Here is an 11,441-nt window from a genome sequence, read left to right as displayed (position 1 = left end):
GTGTGATTTTGTTGTCAGCACATTCAACTATGTAAAGAAAAAAGTATTTAATAAGATTCTTTAATTCATTCAGATCTAGGATGTGTTATTTTAGTGTTCCCTTTATTTTTTTGAGCAGTGTATTTCATAACCCTTCTCACGAAGGTGCACTCGGAACTTCACACTTTCAATGGTTCTCAAAGAAATCTCAGAACCATCTAAACCAGTCATGCTAAACCAGACCAATTCTCAACCCTTCGACCACATGTGTACTCTCCACTTTAAAGGGAGGATTGATGTCAGGAATATGGGGAAAAGGGTAGAGAATTTGAACAGTCTAGCTATAGCAAAGGCTTAGACCAGAAAAAATTGTCAGGAGAACATACACATTTAAACATCTGTTTTATTGGGAATTAATGGCTGGATCACTCGTTCTCCTCGCTGCGGAGTCTGGCATTGGGGTTGGTGATCTTTATGGCCAGCTGGGCTGCTCTCTCCACAATCAGCTTCCTGTTCTTGGAAGACACGTTGTGGGCAATCTCAGCAGCATGGGTCCTACGGAAAAGGTGAGAGCAGGATAAACTGTCAACAAAAATAGTTACTAATTCAAGTGGCAATTTACGAGACTTTAACTTACCAAATAGACCCAGAAAAAAAAAATTATTCTTCATTTCAGTTGACTAAAACGAGACGAAATTATCTCTGTGGCCAAAATCTGACTAAATGGAGTGGACAAGAGTTTTTGGAAAGATTTAGAGCGATAAGCACAAATAATATTAACAGCACAGATGCACAGCACAGTTCTGTTCAGCAGTGGGAAAGACGCGCCACACCTGGCACACAGCCTACATGAGCTGTTGAGCTGTGGTGGAGTAAGTAATGATTGTGGGCACAGGCAGACCAGCTTTGCTCTGATTATACACATCTCGCAGGCAACTCTCTTGCTTTCCCTGTAACTAACCAGTCACCACCAGCCATCTTGTTAGCTACCTTTTGCCTGGTTAAGTAACACAAGCTGCTTTACGAAATTTAAAATAGCAGCATTGCTTCAATAGTAAAACAGTCTAGGTATGTTGTTTCTCTCCTTCGAGTATAGAACAGTCTTTAAATTTGTAGTCTTCCAACCCTCCCACTTTACCACTGTATTTCATAGCCAGGTTCTGTAGCTAAGTAGGTCTTTCATCAGAGAAAGCAACTTGATTCTAGCCCACAGTTCAAAAGATATGACCCATAATACCAGCGCTGTTTTTCCCCCCCTTTCTATCTCGCATTGGCAGGTTGCATTTTACATTCAAAAAGTATATTGCGGGCCGTTCTGAAACTAGGCTACTTATAAGGTCAGCTCTATTCATTAGAATATCTATCTGCAACTGAAAGTAGCCTTGGTAACGTCACCAGCATGCATGCCAACATTTGGTGGAAAAGAAAGGAAAACAATTTGACTAAATTCCTCTTGCCACTACACTATATCTGACCGGGTAAGTAACTTTATAGAATAATTTGTAGACTGCAAATTGACCGCAAGAAGACCAAACAGAAATAATATTTGACTAAAACAATAATTTCAAACCTCATTTACATTTGTATAAGATCAATTAAAATGTTTCTCATCTTAAAAACTCTGCATTGTTCAAAAGGGACACGTAAGTAAGCTATTATGCGTGGGAATACTTGGGATGAAATCCCCCCCCCCCCCAAAAAAAATCATTTGGACCTGATTTCCACAGTTTATGTCCTACAATGAATATATAGAAAAAATAGATATTAAAAAATTTGGCTGAGAAAGTTTGGAGGGCCAAATAAAACCACCCATGGCCACCAGTTGGGAAACCCTGCTGTTTATATGAGCTTGTTTCAGATCTCCATCCACAACCTAATCTATCAAGTTAGTCTTGTCTACTGGGCTACCATTCATTGTTATTGGTAAACTGACTATTATCACATAATTAGAAGTCTACTGTTGGCATACATCTATATCAAGAGGAAAGATGAAGACCTTTTTAACATAGGCCTACTAATCTTTAACAGTCTAACGTAACTTTGCGAAGGACAGTATCATCGGAACAGCTAGTCTGTTTCCATCCACGCAGTGAACTACGTTTCAATGCTTGTCAATGCACGCGTGCATACTACTGTTGAGGAGATCAAAGCATGTGCAGACAAGTGTTCTCACTTAGTTGACTAAACGCTGTAGCAAACTACCTTCGATGTACTGAAGCCTTAGTTAACTATGAAATAGTGGTTGTTCGCTTGACAAACATACAATTTTGGAAAATATATTTGGCAAACAGTTTGTTCTCGATTTTTCCCTACCCTTTTTCCTCACATCAGTGACATCAACTGACAAAGTGGAGAGCTGCCATCCAGCTCAAGGGAGGGAAATTGTACCAGAGACAGAAAAGGAAGCAAGACACCCCACTAGCTGTTTTTTCTGGTTCAATTAAAGTAAATTCACTAAGTAGACCAGACCCAGCTGCTATCGCATTGGTGTCTATGGGAGAGCCAACCCCTTAAAGACAGGTACTGACAATTTTTTCCCAATAGTAAACAGCCAAACAACGTCATTTATCAACCATTTTTGATAGTACGACTACAGGGAGAGAGAGCTAGAGATGTGGTCCTCCTCGACCAAGTCCTCTGACGGTTGAGTCAAAAACCACAATGTGCCAACAAGAAGCCTATTTTTTGGGTAGTTTTTCATACTAGGGTCCGCAAAATACGTGCTGGTTGACAGGTCCGCATTTTTAGATACAACTTCTGAGTCCACTGAAGAGGACCAACTTGAGCAAAGTGAGGTGTTGAATTACTTATCTACAAATTGTATTCCCTGTCAAATAATAGGCTTTGTGCTATTAAGATTCGTAGAGCTACGCCTCCCCTGGCTTAGGCGATCCCCCCCAAACACACACAACTGCAGATTGATTGGAGACAGCTTGTGTCAATAAAACATTTCATAGGATGTTCTACCTGTAGCAAACCTAGTGGATAATGCTGGAAATTCTGGTCAAAGAAAAAAACACACAAAAAAAACTCTGAACAACTTGTCCTACCCATTTTGTATGTAGTACCTTTAGAAAGAAGATCAGGATAACTGTATTAAAGCATGTTAATGCATATCTAATGATACTTGTTTGAGTAAACAAGCCAAATGGACCCAAGGGGAATAATACAGTGCACCCAACAAAACGTACTTGTTGCTCATCATGAGGACCTCAAGCTCCTTGATGTTGTGCACCAGGAACTTCCTGAAGCCAGAGGGCAGCATGTGCTTGGTCTTCTTGTTGCTACCATAACCGATGTTGGGCATCAGCATCTGACCCTTAAACCGCCTGCGGACTCTGTTGTCAATACCCCTGGGCTTACGCCAGCTTTTCTGGAGGGGGCAAATAAAAAGATGTTACTTACTAAAGCAGTTATGATCAATGTTCCTTCCAACTACTTTGCTCGAGGGAGATCAATGTCTTTTACCTCTCTGCATGTGAAATGTCTGAAAAGCATCGCTCGCTCCACAAATGACACAACAGCACATTCATAAAGAAAGATTTATCATCTTTAAAGTTATGCGTGTAGCAAATGCTCTTACCGTGATCTTGACATATCTGTCAGACTGATGGCGAATGAACTTCTTAACCCTCTTCTTGACAATCTTCGGCTTGGTAAGAGGTCGGAGGGCTGCCATGGTGACCTGACCTGTAATGGGGTAAAATGTTATTTGTTAACGTGAAACACTGCCAACAATTACAACTAGCAAAAAAAAAAACCATTGCACATCTAATCACCCACAATCAGTCACAGTTACATGACTAGTAACTGAAAGCCAACAACTGTCATTAGAAAACAAGCCAGCTAGCACGGTGCATGTCATTACGATTATCCCAATAACAAACTACAGGTAGCTGACGGTTAACTTCAGTCAACAGACACCTCGACGCTACCTTTACAATTGGGAACAGTCAATCGCAATGAAGTAGCAAGTTGTGTTCTAGCTACAGCAATCAACACTGTTTGAGGGCATGAGTAAGTTTGAGCTAGCTGGCTACGTTGTTAGTCTGGTAATTGTCAAAGTAGCTAACAATATGAATTCCAGGGTGATCCTAAAACCTTAGTCATAAAAACCATGCTAAATTAAAGCGTGGTTTCTAGAACGAATGCGTGTCGGTCACATTGTAGAGACATAGCTAGTCACTAGCCAGTTACAATATTAGGAAGGCTAGCTAGCCACTTGGAATGCAAGCCGTTCGAAACAACGGCATTTTAAAATGTCTATACTATTCGATAACTTCTGAATGTTGAATTTGCGTCGGTGATTATTTATGTCAACAGTTCTTATTTTGTCTACTAAACCAGTAGATGGACATAGATTTTGATAAACTCACCCGCCTGTGTAATTTTAGGTAGGGAGTCAGCAACGGCGGAAAGGAAAGGACTTCCGTTAAGGACCGCAAGGTGGTATGGGTAGTGTATTAAATGAGAGAACTGGAATTAGAGTAGCTCGTCTAGGCACTACTTATCCCAAATTGAGGACATCTCCCTCAAAATGACTCATTGTGAGCTAATGGCAACTAAAGTTTTTTGTGAGATCACGAGATAAACTCTATAAATAGGAGTGGACGTATTGATGATATATTGACAGCTTCGAACACACCGACAGCGTTTTTGCGCAAAATAGTAAGCATCATCATCATCTGGATATGCATGCAACAAAAGTTCAATGCATACATTCGATAAATCCAACGTATGCATTACAACTGCCTCTGCAAAACCATGCTGCAAGGCAAACACTGCTTTCATTAGAAATGAATGATGCACCGGAGAAGATGGCTGACGCTTGACGTGCTTCTTCTTCTATAAGGTTTAACGGTTGGCATCCAATTTGTTGCATTACCGCCACCTACTAGACTGGAGTACAACTTCGTTATACTTAGCTTGAAAAACAAACAAACATGTACTCAATAAATACCCTACCATCTAACACTACGCTCACTAATTTCAAAATGATATACAATAAAATGAACACCGCCCTATTCCACTAATTAAATGTATTTAATCCTACCTCATGCCATTGTAACCGATGTGAAATGGCTAGTTAGTTGGCGGTGATTCGCGCTAATAGTGTTTCAATCGGTGACGTCACTCGCTCTGAGACCTGAAGTAGGGTTTCCCCTTGCGTTGCAAGGGCCGTGGCTCTTGTGGCGCGATGGGTAACGATGCTTCGCTGGGTGTCAGTTGTTGATGCGTGCAAGGGTCCCTGGTTCGAGCCCGGGTTGGGGCGAAGAGAGGGACGGAACCTACGGATATCATCACCTAACACACCCTGTAACTCTTCGGATGTCAAGTCTCGCACACCCAAATACCTCTCTGCCGCTGCCACCACAACCTCAATTTTCTGAAAGTTCTGATCCATCCCTGCAGTACAATTAATAACCATTGCTATAAATGCTAAAAATCCAATCTTACTGAAACTTGTTTTACTTTTTGTCCTATTCCTCTGTTTTTTATTTTTATTTTATTTCACCTTTATTTAACCAGGTAGGCAAGTTGAGAACAGGTTCTCATTTACAATTGCGACCTGGCCAAGATAAAGCAAGCAGTTTGACACATACAACAACACAGAGTTACACACGAAGTAAAACAAACATACAGTTGTCGTGTCTTTGGCTATGCCGGATTAAGTGATATGACATGCTAACCTATCAAATTATTTCTCTGTAATTAATATCACCTGATTAAGCTAATCATGTAAATGTAATTAACTAGAAAGTCGGGGCACCACGGAAGAACGTTTATGGAGCCGTTATCTTCCGAATAAACTCTTAAAATACTTAGTCATAGTTTACATCGATGGCAGTCAATATTAACCCTTATCTTATTTTCAGTCTCATAATGAAAGTTGTAAATTCTTGGCTATCTTCACGAACCCTGGCTAACAAGTTGAATCAGCAATACAAAAATTGGGTTTAATTATTTATTTACTAAATACCTAAACTAATCACACAGAATTACAAATACACAGAATACAAATGATGTCATACAGAAAACGTCCCTGGTGGACGGAACCTGTATGAAAGCTGGTTACACAAAGGAAAGGGGGTTGGGCTTGAATGAAAGAGCGGGAAGACTTAGGAACAAAGAAACAGCAGCTATGCTATCGTAAATACATTATCTTATGCATTACTAAATTACCGCCCATTTGGAAAAGGAAAATGCAATAAATATTTACTCTGAGCTGCGCTTCGGTAGATTGGTCGTAGATGCTGGCCGGGTTGGCCGACAGATCTTCCTGTCCTCGGAAGAATGTCTCTGGTGGTAAATTGGATACGTGGTGGTATCTTCGTCTATTTGTTAGACTGCATCAGTCGTCCGTCCTTTCCTAGCCCACGTCTACAGCGACCGCTGCTAACTCAACGGCTAGGAAGTATCACTTCTGTAGTGAATAAGCTCAAAGTTCATACCATTCGCCACCAAAGCTCACGCCGAGGTTGGCTTAGTTCTGTACTTGACGTGTGTCCTTCTAACGTAGAGGCTGCAGACCTCACGTACTGGAACATGTGGTTATCTTTTAGTCAAAGGCTTATATAGTGGAGAGGGGGAAGGATGTGTTTCATCGTTTATAACCCCTGTCTCTTCACAGGGGTGGGCCACTGATCAAGCAGGGCACTTTCCTTATGAAAACCCAATTCTCTCATTTGGAAGCTAAAATTACATTTAATCTCCTAACAAACAATTTCAATATCAAACATTTCAATTGCATAACAATTCCATGTGACTCTGATAACTAGAGGGTGTATACTTTCCCAGGTACAGTTTATGTCGTCCTGTCATCAGTCATAATGTCTCAGATGACAACCAAACTGACATCCATACTCATTACGTTCCAAAGCATATTTCCAACTGGTTTTATTACCAAAATATGGTTCCTTTCCCCATTTGTTTGATGTTCCCAGACTCTCTATATTTAACAGGACAGCAGTCCTTCAGGACAGCAGTCCTTCAGTAGGGTCAGAAAGAGAGGGGAAGGGAGAAAGGTATTTATGGGGGGGTCATAAACCTTACCCACAGGCCAACGTCATGACACAGTCAATAATATAGTAGAAAAATAAGTCTATATACAAAGTGAGCAAATGAGGTGAGATAAGGGAGGTAAAGGCAAAAAAGGCCATGGTGGCGAAGTACATAAAATATAGCAAGTAAAACACTGGATTGATAGATTAGCAGTGGAAGAAAGTGCAACGTAGAAATAGAAATAATGGGGTGCAAAGGAGCAAAATAAATAAATAAATAAATACAGTAGCAGAAGAGGTAGTTGCTTGGGCTAAATTATAGATGGGCTATGTACAAGTGCAGTAATCTGTGATCTGCTCTGACAGCTGATGCTTAAAGCTAGTGAGGGAGATAAGTGTTTCCAGTTTTAGAGATTTTTGTAGTTCGTTCCAGTCATTGGCAGCAGAGAACTGGAAGGAGAGGCGGCCGAAGGAGGAATTGGCTTTGGGGGTGACCAGAGAGATATACCTGCTGGAGCGCGTGCTACAGGTGGGTGCTGCTATGGTGACCAACGAGCTGACATAAGGGGGAACTTTACCTAGCAGGGTCTTGTAGATGACCTGGAGCCAGTGGGATTGGCGACAAGTATGAAGCGAGGGCCAGCCAACAAGAGCATACAGGTCGCAGTGGTGGGTAGTATATGGGGCTTTGGTGATAAAACGGATTGCACTGTGATAGACTGCATCCAATTTATTGAGTAGGGTATTGGAGGCTATTTTGTAAATGACATCGCCGAAGTCGAGGATCGGTAGGATGGTCAGTTTTACGAGGGTATGTTTGGCAGCATGAGTGAAAGATGCTTCGTTGCGAAATAGGAAGCCAATTAGGAAGCCAAGGAAGCCAGAACCCTGTGGCACACCCATAGAGACTGCCAGAGGCCTGGACAACAGGCCCTCCGATTTGACACACTGAACTCTATCAGAGAAGTAGTTGGTGAACCAGGCAAGGCAATGAATTGAGAAACCAAGGCTGTTGAGTCTGCCGATGAGGACGTGGTGATTGACAGAGTTGAAAGCCTTGGCCAGGTCAATGAATACGGCTGCACAGTATTGTTTCTTATCGATGGCGGTTAAGATATAATTTAGGACCTTGAGCGTGGCTGAGGTGCACCCATGACCAGCTCTGAAACCAGATTGCATAGCGGAGAAGGGGCAGTGGGATTCGAAATGGTCGGTAATCTGTTTGTTGACTTGGCTTTCGAAGACTTTAGAGAGGCAGGGTAGGATAGATATAGGTCTGAAGCAGTTTGGGTCAAGAGTGTCCCCCCCTTTGAAGAGGGGGATGACCGCAGCTGCTTTCCAATCTTTGGGAATCTCAGACGACACGAAAGAGAGGTTGAACAGGCTAGTAATAAGGGTTGCAACAATTTCGGCAGATCATTTTGGAAAGAAAGGGTCCAGATTGTCTAGCCCGGCTGATTTGTAAGGGTCCAGATTTTGCAGCTCTTTCAGAACATCAGCTGACTGGATTTGGGAGAAGGAGAAATGGGGAAGGCTTGGGCGAGTTGCTGTGGGGGGGTGCAGTGCTGTTGACCAGGGTAGGGGTAGCCAGGTGGAAAGCATGGCCAGCCGTAGAAAAATGCTTATTGAAATTCTCAATTATAGTGGATTTATCGGTGGTGACAGAGTTTCCTATCCTCAGTGCAGTGGGCAGCTGGGAGGAGGTGCTCTTATTCTTCAAGGACATTACAGTGTCCCAGAACCTTTTTGAGTTTGTGTTACAGGAAGCCAATTTCTGCTTGAAAAAGCTAGCCTTGGCTTTTCTAACTGCCTGTGTATATTGGTTTCTAACTTCCCTGAAAAGTTGCATATCACGGGGGTTGTTCGATGCTAATGCAGAACGCCACAGGATGTTTTTGTGTTGGTTAAGGGCAGTCAGGTCTGGAGAGAACCAAGGGCTATATCTGTTCCTGGTTCTAAATTTCTTGAATGGGGCATGCTTATTTAAGATGGTGAGGAAGGCTTTTTTTTTTTAAATAACCAGGCATCCTCTACTGAAGGGATGAGGTCAATATCCTTCCAGGATACCCGGACCAGATCGATTGGCAGTAATAAAGCCTCTCTTGAAAAAGCCGAATCTTGACCCAGAAATTATAAAAAACTATCGGCCTATATCGAATCTTCCATTCCTCTCAAAAAATTTAGAAAAAGCTGTTGCACAGCAACTCACTGCCTTCCTGAAGACAAACAATGTATACGAAACGCTTCAGTCTGACTTTAGACCCCATCATAGCACTGAGACTGCACTTGTGAAGGTGGTAAATGACCTTTTAATGACGTCAGACCGAGGCTCTGCATCTGTCCTCATGCTCCTAGATCTTAGTGCTGCTTTTGATACCATCGATCACCACATTCTTTTGGAGAGATTGGAAACCCAAATTGGTCTACATGGACAAGTTCTGGCCTGGTTTAGATCTTATCTGTCGGAAAGATATCAGTTTGTCTCTGTGAATGGTTTGTCCTCTGACAAATCAATTGTAAATTTCGGTGTTCCTCAAGGTTCCGTTTTAGGACCACTATTGTTTTCAGTATATATTTTACCTCTTGGGGATGTCATTCGAAAACATAATGTTAAATTTCACTGCTCTGCGGACGACACACAGCTGACTTCCCTGTAGCTCAGTTGGTAGAGCATGGTGTTTGCAACACCAGGGTTGTGGGTTCGATTCCCACGGGGGGCCAGCACAGAAAAAAAAAAAAAAAAATGTATGATATGTATGAAATGTATGCATTCACTACTGTAAGTCGCTCTGGATAAGAGCGTCTGCTAAATGACTAAAATGTAAATGTACATTTCAATGAAACATGGTGAAGCCCCAAAATTGCCCTCGCTAGAAGCCTGTGTTTCAGACATAAGGAAGTGGATGGCTGCAAACTTTCTACTTTTAAACTCGGACAAAACCGAGATGCTTGTTCACAGCCAGAAGAAGACTGGCCACCCCTCATAGCCTGGTTCCTCTCTAGGTTTCTTCCTAGGTTTTTGGCCTTTCTAGGGAGTTTTTCCTAGGGAGTTTTTCCTAGCCACCGTGCTTCTTTCACATGCATTGCTTGCTGTTTGGGGTTTTAGGCTGGGTTTCTGTACAGCACTTTGAGATTTCAGCTGATATACGAAGGGCTATATAAATAAATTTGATTTGATTTGATTTTGCTCGCTGAAGTGTTTCAGGGAGTGTTTGACAGTGATGAGTGGAGGTCGGTTGACTGCTGACCCATTACGGATGCAGGCAATGAGGCAGTGATTGCTGAGATCTTGGTTGAAAACAGCAGAGGTGTATTTAGAGGGCAAGTTGGTTAGGATGATATCTATGAGGGTGCCCGTGTTTACGGCTTTGGGGTGGTACCTGGTACGTTCATTGATAATTTGTGAGAGATTGAGGGCATCAAGCTAAGATTGTAGGATGGCTGGGGTGTTAAGCATGTCCCAGTTTAGGTCACCTAGCAGCACGAGCTCTGAAGATAGATGGGGGGCAATCAGTTCACATATGGTGTTCAGAGCACAGCTGGGGGCAGAGGGTGGTCTATAGCAGGCGGCAATGGTGAGAGACTTGTTTTTAGAGAGGTGGATTTTTAAAAGAAGAAGTTCAAATTGTTTGGGTACAGACCTGGGTAGTAGGACAGAACTCTGCAGGCTATCTCTGCAGTAGATTGCAACACCGCCCCCTTTGGCCGTTCTATCTTGTCTGAAAATGTTAGGGATGAAGATTTCAGAGTTTTTGGTGGTCTTCCTGAGCCAGGATTCAGACACGGCTAGGACATCCGGGTTGGCAGCGTGTGCTAAAGCAGTGAATAACACAAACTTAGGGAGGAGGCTCTAATGTTAACATGCATGAAACCAAGGCTATTACGGTTACAGAAGTCATCAAAAGAGAGCGCCTGGGGAATAGGAGTGGAGCTAGGCACTGCAGGGCCTGGATTCACATCTACATCGCCAGAGGCACAGAGGAGGAGTAGGATAAGGGTATGGCTAAAAGCTATGAGAATTGGTCGTCTAGGACGTCCGGAACAGAGAGTAAAAGGAGCAGGTTTCTGGGGGCGATAAAATAGCTTCAAGGTATAATGTACAGACAAAGGTATGGTAGGATGTGAATACAGTGGAGGTAAACCTAGGCATTGAGTGATGATGAGAGAGATATTGTCTCTAGAAACATAATTGAAACCAGGTGATGTCATCGCATGTGTGGGTGGTGGAACGTGGAACAGAGATTGGATAAGGTATAATGAGCAGGACTAGAGGCTCCACAGTGAAATAAGCCAATAAACACTAACCAGTTGACATTAAGGAGAGGCATGCTTAGCCAAGTGATCAAAGGGGTCCAGTGAGTAGTGAGGTCGGTTGCGGTCACGGCTATTCAGACAGCTAGCCGGGCCATAGGTAGCAAGCTGGCAGAAGATGGAGGGAGGTCTGAATTTTAGCCACCTCGT

At 42.6% G+C, this 11,441-nt stretch overlaps 1 protein-coding gene across 2 annotated transcripts; it reads right to left on the bottom strand.

Moving 5' to 3' along the window:
• Positions 1–85: 85 nt before the first annotated feature.
• On the bottom strand, positions 86–4,491 carry LOC115166313 (60S ribosomal protein L32). 2 transcript variants are annotated; one of them, XM_029720217.1, is made up of 4 exons: positions 4,356–4,491; positions 3,563–3,669; positions 3,171–3,352; positions 86–534 (listed from the first exon to the last, which is right to left on the bottom strand). In XM_029720217.1, the coding sequence occupies exons 2-4, from the start codon at positions 3,656–3,658 to the stop codon at positions 405–407; spliced, it is 408 nt and encodes a 135-aa protein (XP_029576077.1). In that variant the 5' UTR covers positions 3,659–3,669; positions 4,356–4,491; the 3' UTR covers positions 86–404. The 2 variants fall into 2 exon arrangements, with proteins under 2 accessions (XP_029576077.1, XP_029576078.1); XM_029720218.1 differs by having other exon boundaries at positions 4,360–4,378.
• Between the last annotated feature and the right edge of the window lie 6,950 nt (positions 4,492–11,441).

Source organism: Salmo trutta, chromosome 28, assembly GCF_901001165.1.
Source record: "Salmo trutta chromosome 28, fSalTru1.1, whole genome shotgun sequence".
NCBI classification, from domain to species: Eukaryota; Metazoa; Chordata; class Actinopteri; order Salmoniformes; family Salmonidae; genus Salmo; species Salmo trutta.
This window is presented reverse-complemented; position numbering and strand designations above follow the sequence as displayed.

Coding starts and splice junctions, on each gene's coding strand:
- LOC115166313 (XM_029720217.1), bottom strand. CDS start 3,658: ATGGCAGCCCTCCGACCTCTTACCAAGCCGAAGATTGTCAAGAAGAGG. Junction 3,353..3,562: donor ACAGATATGTCAAGATCACG/GTAAGAGCATTT, acceptor TGCCCCCTCCAG/AAAAGCTGGCGTAAGCCCAG. Junction 535..3,170: donor GTCCTCATGATGAGCAACAA/GTACGTTTTGTT, acceptor CCTTTTCCGTAG/GACCCATGCTGCTGAGATTG.